This window comes from Parasteatoda tepidariorum, chromosome 7, assembly GCF_043381705.1.
Source record: "Parasteatoda tepidariorum isolate YZ-2023 chromosome 7, CAS_Ptep_4.0, whole genome shotgun sequence".
NCBI classification, from domain to species: Eukaryota; Metazoa; Arthropoda; class Arachnida; order Araneae; family Theridiidae; genus Parasteatoda; species Parasteatoda tepidariorum.
In genome coordinates, this window is record NC_092210.1 from 37831267 (window position 1) to 37844597 (window position 13331).

A 13331-nucleotide genomic window follows, 5' to 3' on the forward strand; every position below is an offset into this window, starting at 1 on the left:
TGTGCACAGCCACAGAACGACAAGTATCAAGATTTACAGTGGTCAGACGCCTCCACAAAGGTGACTTATTTGCTAGACGTCCTGAACGCTGCATACCTTTAAAAGTTAGCCATCGGCGGCACCGTTTAGAGTGGTGCAGAGAACGCGAAACCTGGACACCTCATCAATGGAGTCGCGTCCTCTTCACAGATGAGAGTCGTTTTAGTGCAACAAGTGATTCTCAACGTCTGATCATCTGGAGAGAGGTTGGAGCTCGATTTCATCCCAATAACATCGCGGAAAGAGATCGTTACGGTGGTCCTGGAGTTGTCGTCTGGGGTGGCATTATGTTGAACGGGCGGACTGAGCTTCAGATCTTCGACCGAGGCTCTGTAATTGGAGACCGCTACTGCAATGAGGTGATCCTACCCCGTGTGCGTCTGTTCCGAGGGGCCATTGGACCAGACTTCATTTTTATGGATGACAATGCCCGGCCACACCGTGCTGCTAATGTTCAAGAGCTACTGTAAAGTGAAGATATCACATGAATGGATTGGCCAGCTTACTCTCCAGATCTAAATCCCATAGAGCATGTGTGGGATGCATTAGGGAGACGTCTTGCGACGCGACTGGTAACACCCATCAGCTGAAAGATGCGTTAAAGGAGGAATGGAGACGTTTACCCCAAGAACTCCTGGATAATCTGGTGCTTAGCATGGAGAGACGATGCCAAGCAACAATTATAGTAAGGGGAGGGCATATTCCATACTAGGGAACATCTGCCAGTTGTACTTACGCTTTTTCAGGCAATCATGTGTAACGCCACTATATGTCAAATAAAGCCTTTTTTTGTTGCATGCCCTACTTTAAGCTTTATATTCATTTCTGCGCCATTATTCTTTTACCATCGCTTAAGTACAAAATAATGTAAATCATATTCAAATTTCATGTCAATCGGATAATTTCTTGTAGAGTTATGACACAAAGCCCACTTGTTGCTTATGTTTTGCACACCAGTGTACTTTGTTGGGGAGCTGTGGCTGAAAAACCACTTGTTGTTTAAGTTTTGCACACCAGTGTATTTCTAACCTAAAATAGTCTGCGTAGGGACCGAGGGTGTGCGGTATTGGTCCTCGTTAAACTGTGCTACCGTAAAGTGCTCGACTTCGCGCGTAGGTCGTCGGGCTACCGAAGCGGGGGTGCCATCCCCTCCGCAGAGGATCAAAATTGTGATGGCATGTCTTCGGATCATCCTCCGGGATGTTTCCCAGACCGTCGCCAATAGCCCATTGTGCAGCTCTAGTGCGACGTAAATTAACAATAACAACAGCAACAACTAACCTAAAATATGTATTTTCTAACAAATTGATTCTCATTTATTAATATAAGTTTCAAATAATTTCCACATTGTAAAAAATAAAATTTCAAAAGAAAGTATCTTCCTGATGTCCGCTAAACGCGAATAAGATTCGTTATTGATCGAGCTGTTCTGTTTTCATGCAGTTTGGACAATTCACACTGCCTGCGATTCAGGCAACTCCAATCACCATCGTGGGATAATCAAACTGATTGGTGAATTACATTCTCTCGCGAAAAATTCCCTTATCCAATCCTCCTTCTCTTCAAATGGCGATGGGAGATGCGTAAATCATATGCTTTGTTGTTGTAGTAGTTCATTTACGTTGCACTGGAGCTTCACAATGGGCTATTGGCGATTGGAAACATTCCTGAGGATGATCCGAAGACATGCCATCACAATTTTGATTCTTTGCAGAGGAGATGGCATCCAGGCTTCGGTAGCCCGACGACCTGCACGTGAATTCGAAGCACATTACGGTAGAACTGCTTAGCGAGGACCAATACTGCACACCCTCGGTCCATACGCAGACTGATCCAAGTGGTCACAAACCCAGACACTGACCGCAGCAAGTTGATTCTCTCATAAAAACGGCTCTGAGTTTCTGAATAATTCTGCCAGCGATCCATATACCCTAGACATTCGATGAATATTTAGAAACTACATGTAAGATTAACTGATCCTGCATGCATAAATCGCAGTTACTCCAGGATTGCATCAGTGAGAACGCTATTGATTCGTATATGCCATACATAATAGACCACTCACAATGCAATACGAAAGAATCGCATATGCGAATTCATAGCTGTGAGTGAGAAAATGATTAGGAAAGAACATTTTCTCATGAAAAACTCGTTAATCAGACTCCCGCTTGTATTCCCAATTTCGCTTACTTGCCTTTTTTTTTAATGCTACCAGCGAGAATGGCTGCTTAAAAGCTATTTTCACTGCAAATTTTCCCCGCATTTATTGAGAACGGAGCAATAGAAGATTTTCATATTTACGATTCACACACCTCTCAGTAAATATTGAACCTGAGAGGTGAGTCTTTTGCGGAAAAAATATTTTTTCACCTATCAATTTCTTATTTTCCTTCGACGTCTGATGAGTGTGTGAACCGTATTTAGTAAGATTCGGCCTTAAAATGAAAAAAAAAACTCGAAAAACGTTTAAGGAACACAGCTTGTGATTACCCTAGACGTGCAGGTCGTATGTTATTAATGTCGAACTACTTAATGGCGATTGGAGGTGCATGAACTACATGCAAAGTGAACGCTCCTTAAAATAAACAGCCAACCAAATTAATGCAAAAAAAAACGTGATTAAAAATTAAAAAAATATCTGACATATTGTTAACTGTAACTGTCATTTTCTATCCGAAAATGTAAATAAACAAATTTAAGTAAAGCGCGGCGAAAATTTCGAAAACTTAATGTTTTTTTTATTTAGGATTTCTTCACGCATTTCATTTTATGCATTTTCCCTCATGATTTAAACTCTTATGATTACCTGATTTTTGTATATACTGTACATACTATTGAGTAAGCATAAATGCTTTTTGTTATTATAGGAAGCTGTACTCGAATTTTGAATTACCACCCTTCTATTTAATTATTTTTAATTGCTATTAAATGCAAAAGACTATAATTTTGAAATATTGTTAGCTTTTTATTTAATTGTATATAAGTCTTACCATAAAATTTCATTTTGAAACTCATTTTTTTGGGAGGCTGAAATATTAAGTTCATGATAATTGATAGCTAATGTCATCAGATATTCCTATAGACTTTCTAAACTACTGATCGTTATGTAGAATTATTTAAGTTTCTACCTTAGAAATGTACCTATAATAAATATTTGGTAGAAGGAAAAATGTAATCAATTATTGATTCTGTCATAATTTAACAAAGAACAGTATTATATTATATGGTTTGTAACCGTATCAAGTTATATTAGGCAACTTTAGCATAACTTTCGATTTACAATATCTAACATTAATTGATCGTGTTCCCTTACAGAAATTTACTTGAGTAATGCAATTTTAAATAAGCTTAAATTACTCTTTATTTTTAATACAAAGTACTGCTAGTACTAAATTGCAACAGATTTGGAATTAAATTGTTTCATCAGTTAAATTCTGAGTGAACTTTTTTGATTAGATCAATAGCGAAAAAATAAGAATTACCTTTTTTTACATTCATTATTTTTCATTCTGAGCTAAAATTAAATTTGTCCTCAGATAATTTGTTCCTTGCATTTGGTAGTGTGTTTTTTTTTAATGTATTTTTTTCACTGGGAAAAACCTTTATTAATCTGCAGCACAGTAGGGGGAGAAAATAATTCCAAAAAACAAATTATAAGTAAAATAGAGACTTTCTGATAATAGATTTCAGACAGTGCATCTAATGGTACAGCACAAATATTATCTATGAAATAACAAGAAAATATTTTGTAATTGTAGAAGTAAAAGAGTTATATTTGAACGATCCAAATTTCCAATTAGGACTAATCAAATTCCGGCATCAAAGAAAAGCAGCCAGAAAATGCTTGGAATTATTTTCATTTCATAGATCTGCTGAATAGCCAATTTAAGCAGTTTATTTTTTCTGAGGAGTATTTTGTATAAGAAATTGCACCTTGATAAAAAATGTTTAAAAAATTTCACTTTTATAAAAACAATTCCTTTTAATATCATTTTAAAACATATAATTATTTTTCTGCTAATAAGTATGCTCACATTTAGTTGCAATTATTAATCATGCTTGTTCTCTCTTTCAGATGATATCATAATGCCTAATAAATCAAAATCATCAATATCTAATCAAAAGCGTGTTAAAAATGAAAAGGAATCAAAGAAAACGAAATCTATCAGTATTTGTTTTAAACATCATTTTACCAATGAAGAAATCAAAGATCTGCAAGAAAATCTTTTAAAGTGGTATGATAAGGAACAACGTAAATTACCTTGGCGTGACATAGCTAAAACAGAAACTGATGCTAATATTAGAGGCTATGCTGTCTGGGTGTCAGAAATTATGTTGCAACAAACTCAAGTTGCCACTGTTATTCCATATTTTAACAAATGGATGAAGGTATTTCTGATATATTCGTACTAGCATTTATCTTCTTTATTTGTTATATGTTTATTGAAAGTTAATTAAAGGAAGAGGTCCACTCTGTAACATTCTTTAAAATAGGGTAGCAGGAAGAAAAAAAAAGAATTTAGTTTCAGTAGCAATTGTATGGTCAAGTTAAGATAAAATGGAACTCTTATTAGGAAAGGTCCTAAATCAAAAATATTAAATTTCTTTTAATAAAACAAGCGATATATCTTGTATGTATTAGATTTAAGTTGATTAAACAGGAAGTATAATCATTCTGAATGGACTACTTCCTCTTTACCTTATGTGGAAGATACTCTGCAATACTGTTTTTAGAATATATAATTGATTATTATTTTTTTTACTGTTTCTAAATATTGTTTTTAAAATGTATGGACGTGTAAGTAAATTTTTTTATTATGTTGAAAGGGGCAAATAAAAAAAAACAATTTTTTTAGGTATCATTTACTTAAAGAAGTTGTAGTGCAATATTAAAATTAAGTTGACTCTATATACCTAACACAATAACGAACTTTACATAATCTTCATCAAGAGTTTATATGGAACTAAGTGTACTAGTTGTTCTTAGCACAGTTGAACTAAGAGTAAAAATCACTTAATATCAATAATAATCTAAAAGAATAGAATTCATCATGGCAGAAAGTTTTCAGTATTTTTACTGATTTTTATAGTTATTTTTAAGGAGTAAAAGGTGATATTTTTCGTAAAAATTTTTTATACTTAGAGGTATGATTTGCTGCAATTTCAATACCTACTGACAAATTTGTATAATTATGTTTCAGAAGTCTGTCTGTTTTTTTTTTTTTTTTTTTTTTTTTTTTTTTTTTAGAAAGAGGTACCTATTTTAGACATAATTTGTGAAAATTAAAAATTATAATAAAAAATCAATACAAAAACATTTTCAAAAATTGTCACTTTGAAAAAAAATCATTTATGACAAGTAAATTTCTCCCCATATAAAAAAGATAATTTTGCTATTGTAAAATTGTGGGCTTAAAATTGCATCCAATTTTAATTCCATAAAAATCATTGTCTATAGTTTAATTTCAGCTTGAATTTAATAAAAACATGCATTTAACAGTACTAGCACTAAAAGTTATTTTCATTATGAGATTATTTTCGACTTGGTCATACAGAAAAAAGTTTCACAGAGAAAAAAAGTGTTTCATAAAAATAAAGGTCTGATAGAATAAATTTACAATAGTGTTTAAGATAATGTTCGAAATGTTCAGAATAATGTTCGAAATGTTCAGAATAATGTTCGAATTTTAACTTTCTGTAAAGTTTACAAAGAGAAACACTCGTTACATTTTAAAAAACTGAGCAAAAATTAAAAAAGCTCGCTTTGATATAGCGTGAGCGACCGGTAAGGTTTACCATGTTGCAGTATCTGACCAAACATGTGCTACATTTTCGTAAAAGACATCTGGCAAAAAAGTACATCTTTTACCTAGATTGCAACGAGAAAGGGGTTTTTTGTGAGAAACTGCTTTATTAAAAGTATTTTGTGAAACTATCGCTTTTCCTAAAGCTGAATTTGTGAAGGTACTGCTAAACGGTATTAAATATACCCTGGACTGACCCCCGTGTTTGTATAATTTTTTGTTTGAATGAGGTCACACACTCATATGAGTTATTTAAATTTAAGCTAAAATAATTATTATATTTAAGATAAAATAATTTTGTGATTTTCTTTTACAATTTTTTTAAATTACATTTATAAAATGAAAATTTTAAAAAATTTTTCAATTTCAAAATATTATCAAATAAGTATAAAGATTAATTAAATTTATATTTGACAATGTTTCATGTCCAGAACCAGGGTTCTTGATATCAAACAGCAAGAACCCTGGTTCTTCCACCAAACTTTTTACTCATCTGTCAGGGGTCTGTCCAGACCGAATTTACTACCGTTTAGCGGTACCTTCACAAATTCAACTTTAGGAAAAACGGTAGTTTCACAAATTTAATTTTAGTAAAAACGGTAGTTTCACAAAATATTTTTCTTAAAATTTTATTTTTGTATTCCTTAAGAAATGATAAATCCATATTCTTGCCATATTTTTGTGTTAAATTTTGAAATGTAATTTTTAATTTTTCACAAATTATGTCTAAATTTTCACAAAATAGGTACCTCTCAGAAAAACCTAGACAGACCCCTGTCTGTTTTCTGGTCTCCATATTAATCATTTAGGTCAACGTATAAATAAATTTTTATCTTTCTAGAAATGGCCCACTGTGAAACATCTTGCTGCTGGGAAGCTTGAAGAAGTGCTACAAATGTGGGCAGGTCTAGGTTACTATTCTAGGGGAAGGAGACTTCATGAGGGAGCTAAAATTATAATGGAAAAACTTGGTGGCAATATTCCTCAGGTGGTGCCACAGTTGATGAAATCCATTCCAGGTATTGGACAATATTCAGCTTCAGCGATTGCATCTGTTGCATTTCAAAAAAATGTGGGTGTTGTTGATGGTAATGTAATCAGAGTTTTATCCAGAATTAGATTGATTGGTGCAAACGTATCTCATCCAGGTGTCCGTGATCATTTATGGTAATTGCTCATAACTCTTTTTTCAATTCTCCTCTCCCTATATATATTTATATATTCAAATTTCCTCTCCCTATATATATTTATATATTCAAATTTTCAATCGTTAATTAAATACTTTTTATTCATCCACTCAAGTTCAAATACATTTTTTTTAAACTCGTAGTGGATAACACTTGATGTTAATACAGTTTTTTCAAATATTAATTCATTAATTAAATTTAATTAATTTTAGTTTTATATGGGAGAAAAAAATTTCTCTTACCTAAGATATTTAACAGGATATAAATTTAGAAATAAATACTCGTCTCAATAATATCGATTCAATAATATATACATATTTATATTAATTGTAATTATTTAATAAAAAGTAACTAAAATAGGAACTATAGTAGGAATTGACTTAAAATTTTTTATATATATATTACTTGTTCTTTTTTAGATTTTATAAAATTTATAGATTCCCATCATATGAAAACATTTTAAACAAGCCTTGATATTTATTTAAGCTTCAATCATTTGGAGAATCTGAAGGCAAAGAAAGGAGGAGCAGACAGAATAAAAAATTCAGTTTTTACCTGTATGTTTAGTTGAACGTTGATCATCATCTGTATTTAGAGCACTTTACCATACTTGATTTTATTTACAGCATATATACGTTACAATTAACAAAGCAATATTATATTTGAACACTAATTAAATTTTGGAGAAAGAGTATCAGTTCTGATCCAGTTTCCTACTTGTATGAAACCATTTTAAATAGAATTATTGAATTACATTTTTTGGGGGAAATATAATTTAAAATTACTATTAATGTAACTATTAATGTATTACTATTAATGTAATATAAAAACTTCCATTTTAATTTCCTTACTAAATTTTTTCGGGAGCTTGCTAATAAAATATTTTCTATTAAAAAACAAGGAAATTTCACTCAAACCTTAATGGAGGTTAAAACAGTTGTATGTACCCTCAGAATCCTAACTGTGCAAAATACCCTATTAATTGTTTTACCTTTAAATTTATATTTAAAAACTTTTTCTCCCTATTCAACTTATCTTAAAAATGAATGTTTCAAAATTTTTGTTTCCTAATTGTCTTTTATTTGGTTTTTTTTTTTTAAATCTCATTTTACTGATTGCTATAATTAGATTTATGTTTAAGCATATCTCATGAACTATTAAAGATTTTTTCCTTTCTATGAAAATTGTTTAATCTTCAACTTACGAAATTTTCAGGGAGCTTGCAAATAAAATAGTTTCTAATAAAAGACCAGGAGATTTCAATCAAGCCTTAATGGAACTTGGTGCTGTTGTCTGTACGCCTCAAAATCCTAACTGTGCAAAATGTCCTGTTAGTAGTTGCTGTGCTGTTTATTCTTTAGCTGAAAAAAGTATATTTTCATTATTGTATTTTTATCCAATATTTAAGACTGATTTTTCTAAGCTATTGCATGATTTTTTTTGTGTTATATTTAATAATTAATTTTATCTTATTGATTTTGTTTTTAATATTGTAACTTGAAAAATATAATGGTAATTGATTTTGGCATAAAAATTCAGTATGGAGCAAAATTAGGAAATTTTGCTATTAGCCAGTAGCCTGTTGTAGCGTTTTTAACTGAGACCACTGTTTCAGAAATTTCAATTTTTATTTGATTTAAAAATTATTAATATTAATCTTGAAAACACACTTAAATTAATAAAAGAATAAATGCTTGCCTTTGACTTTTGGTAGGTAGTCTTCTGTTACTTATTTTTCAACATTGTGTACACGAAAAATATAGATAGACTCACTATTTTTATTAAAATGAAGATTGCCTTCAAAGATATAAATTTGTGGTTAGATAAACATATTTAAAATTAGTAAAGAGCTCGTATTCTTGACAAGATAGAGTTTTGAAGATTAGTAAAATGAAATAGAAAGTTATACGTAACATCATTAAACAGCACCATGCAGTAACAAAAATAATCAACTTCATATTGAAAGATTACTTGTAAAATATATGCATTTTATAGCAATTAATAATGTTAGTCATTTCTCAAAATATGGTAAACATTACAATGTTCATTTTAAAATGAAGAAATTTTGAGATCGAGCCTGAAATAAAATTATTTTTGGAATATTCATTAGAATTTCATATTTATTAAGAAAAAACAGTAATAAAAGGCACACAGAGTGCATATAAAAAAAATTTAAAAAATGGCGATTGGCATAAATTTTTTTAATTGTTACTACAAAGAATTATTGCAGTTTTTAACCAAAATCTGATGAAATCCCATCACAAACACAGGAAATTACCATTCTTTAAACTCAGATAACAATAAGTAGCCAAGGAATTACAAAGTAAACTAAAACATCTTTTACAGTTATTGATTGTAAAAATTCCAATCAACTTAAAATTAGAATATCATTTTGTGCAAAATGTGGTTTTTCTAACTATTTCTTCTATAAATTTTTTTTCTTACATGTAACCCTGCTAACTGAAATTAAACTTCCTGTATAGATAAATTTTGATTCTTAATTACATGGCAAATAATAAAAGTGGCAACTACATAATTGATGTGACTTTATTAATAAACTATATTGTAGAATAAAATTCTGTTTCTTACAGAGTCTAATGTTTGTCATATTTTCAATCAAAAGGTTTGTTGCTCACTAGTGAAAAAAACTAGAGTATGTTTGTTATAAAAAATTGTTGTATAGCAAAATTTTGGTTTGGAATTTTTTTTAACGTATTCTGGTTAAAGTAAGGAAATTATATATATGAAATTGGTAAGAACTCAGTGAAAACATTTTATTAAATTCATAAGTTATAAATAACAAACATTTTAAATTCTATCTATAGAAACTAAACATCTATGATTTTATTCTTTTAAGGTAAATTAAATGGAACTCTAGATAGTTTTGTTAAAAATAGTTCAGCTAAGAAAAAATCTTCTGATGACATTCCTGATATTGAAAATGGTAAGCATATTTTAACAACTAATTGTTAAGTGTTTTGCATAATTTTCTTATATAGTTTCCAGTTCTGAAAAATTGAAATATACTATCAAGGTTTTTTCTTGCTGTTATCATTTTTTCTACTAAAATGCTGTTTGAAGAAATCTCTTTCTTAAATGCTATAAAACAAAAATAGCAAACATGTGAAAAAGTTTTTGCTTAAATGCCCAGTTTTCGCCTGATTGCTATGATTTCTTTGATTACAGTTTCTTTGATGAATTAGCAAATCAGACAAGATTTGATACTTGACTTTTTTGATTTTCTTAAAATTTTCAAAATGTTTTTTTTAATATTAAATTCAATTCTTTATTTTTTTAAAAAAGCATTTTCTCCTGGTTTTTGGAAAGTCAAAACTGAAGATCCACTGGATTTTTGAGAATTACACATCTATTTGCATGCATAATGACGTTTGATAGAATGAGTGAATCATGATACTGATAAATATTTTTTTTCTACTGCTCCCACATTAAAAAATTAATACTTTCAGTGAACCTTTGTGTCAGAGGTCGAAATTCATTGAAACAGGCTACTTTCTTAAACTTTATCCAATGTTATCTGGATGTGCCAACAAGTGAACCAATAAGATATATATTTCTGTGAATACATACTGCATAAAAAAAGAAACACCCTGAATAACTTTTAATTTGTTTGGATTTTCAAATACTAGGACTCAATCTTAATGGTTCTAGGGATTGAACTCAAAAATGCTGATTAATTAGTGTAGGCGATATTTTAAATTTTAAAAATTGAACACAAAAACATTCTTTCTCTGAATAAACATATTTTTTGCCTATCTAGTTTTTATTCCTTACCCTAATAATATGGTAGCTGCTATTCGAGAAATATGGTCCTATTAATTTGGTGAAGAAAGTGGTCCTAAATTTAGACCTCTTAATTTTACTTTTTCGTTATTCACCATATTTCAAGATTTTTTTAAGCGAATCAAAATTTTTGCACAAAAAGTGGATATCTGGTAGTTGCTGACGAACCTTTTTACAATAGCCATTTGTTGTATTTAGTCGTCCTATGCAAGATGGTGACTGTTAATTTGGTCAATGTCAAATAATTCAAAGTTTATGTTTTTCAATTATATCCTATTTAAATTAATGGGATTTTAAAAGCTATGTAGAAATCAGTGGTAGCAACTGTTAAAAAATAAATGTGAGTTTACTATTGAGTCATTGAGAATTAAGCTACTCAAAAAGATACTACTCAAGATTTAAAATTTAAAATTCATGTTTTATAATGTGGTATTGTAATATCAAGACTTTAAAAAGCATGTAGATACCCATAGAATAACTGCCTAATTTACAAAATTATACTGTAATGTGTTTTTTATTAATCTGATCTTAAAATATTTTAATTTAAAATTTTTTTTTATTCAATTCGCTTTTGTATCATTTGAAAAGTTAATCATAATGTTATTTTATGTTAAAAATTATGATTTTAGGCCATTTCTCAAAATTGTTCTAAAAGGTTTTTTCCTTCTTTCTTTTAGTTGCCGGGTGCAATTTCTGCTTGCCATCTTCAGTGTGGGAACAAAAGTAAATTTAATTGCGTGTTTTTACTGATTTTATGGATATTTCTATTATATTATTAATTATGCATTGCAAAATATGATAACTGGATCTGCATAAAGTGTTCTTTTCATAAAGATTTTGTTTCATTTTATTGTTAGATCATTTCTTTTGGATGAACAGATTATAATTTTTGAAACAGGTTTTTTTTATTACTATGATTGAAATAATTTTAATTTATCACATATGTTGCTATATGTATATAAGTTATTGTATATATGTATATTTTTAAAACCTTTAAACTAAATTATTAATAATTTGCGTGTGTCACCTTCAGTTTATAAACAGATCTCTAATTGAATTTGGATTTCTTAAACTATTTTGACGTCAATATTTTTGTAAACTTTTTATTTTAATGTGTTTTTTATAAATACTACACTTATGTGACAGTTGGGTTGTTATGTCTATTCATTGAACTCTTTTTAAATGAAACAGCATTAATTTAAATTATTAAATAATGTTATAATTTGTAAATAATTTAAAATTTTTTTACCTTTAAATTTATTGTTTAAAATTTATTTCTCCCTATTCAACTATTATTCCCTATTCTATTATTAAAAAGAATGTTTAAAAGTTGTTGTTTTTTTTAATTAATTGGGTTTATTTTTAATTTTATAATAACAGATTACAATAATTGGAATTATCTTCAGATTTGCTTGAAAAAACTTTTTTCTTTCTTTATTAGAGTATATTTTTAACGTTAAACCTTTTTAAAGCTTACGTTGAACTTTTTCTTGTAAGTCATATTTTGCTGTGGGAGAAAAGAATATAGTTTCTCAAACTGTGAAAAATTTGCATGCTATATTGTTTTTTCTTAAATGTAAAAACTTAGAAAATCTGTAATCATTAGGCATTAATTAAAATTATTGATAATTGTTAGTGTTTAATTAAAAATAGAAACTTTTAATCATTTATAGGTATCCAAGTTCATCAGGTTATTGACCTGTAATTAGAACACACTAATATGAGTTACAATAATATGCGTTTGAATTTTTTGAAAATTCATATATATTATTTTGGTTCTGATATTGGAATGTCGTTTTGCTGGATTTTGTTATTGTTCAGAATTATATTATCCTGAACATGGCAAAATCCTTCTTAACCACATTTATCAGATATTTTAAGGTTGACAATTCTATGTGTTTGGTATTTTCTTTTTCTTTCCTTGCAATGTTATTATTATATATTTTTTTAAATATTTTTTTAATATCTTGCAAGAGCTCAAAAGTATCAAAAGTATTTTTCCCATTTCATTAGAGATATGACTATCCAAATTTATATCTTCTAATGTAAGAAGTCATATTGCATGCATTGTTTATAATATCTCTGAAGACCTTTTTAATGGTTGCAAGTTAACTTATCAATGTGTGTGATTTCTTATTAATGAAAAGATGAATTATTCACCTGAAATAAGATGTGTGTGACATATGGAGGTTTGAGTGTTAGGTATTGGAAAAGCAATTTCTACTGAAATTGTTGTGAAGCTAACAATTCCAGAGTGTTTGAGTGTTAGGTATAGGACTAACAATGTTTACTAGAGTTGTCGTGAAGCTAACAATTCCAGAGTGTAAAATCTTTTTGTGACAGAAAACTAATTTGTGAAAATCCATGTCACCTTATGTAGACAAGAAAAATGATACTTGTGTCAATTGTGGAATAGGATTATATTTCTTATAAGTTGAAGTCACTATATAAAGTGGAGATGGATGGACCATATAGTAAAATGACCAAAAAAGGTGAGGTA

At 29.3% G+C, this 13331-nt stretch overlaps 1 protein-coding gene across 1 annotated transcript in view; it reads left to right on the forward strand.

Moving 5' to 3' along the window:
- Positions 1–2512: 2512 nt before the first annotated feature.
- LOC107455638 (adenine DNA glycosylase) overlaps positions 2513–13331 on the forward strand; it is a 28375-nt gene continuing 17556 nt past the window's right edge. The window contains exons 1-6 of the mRNA XM_016073274.3: positions 2513–2877; positions 4115–4428; positions 6685–7010; positions 8246–8400; positions 9888–9974; positions 11509–11554. Of these exons, the coding sequence (XP_015928760.1) occupies positions 4126–4428; positions 6685–7010; positions 8246–8400; positions 9888–9974; positions 11509–11554 (917 nt within the window). The 5' untranslated portion in view covers positions 2513–2877; positions 4115–4125. The remainder of the gene's footprint in view (positions 2878–4114; positions 4429–6684; positions 7011–8245; positions 8401–9887; positions 9975–11508; positions 11555–13331) is intronic.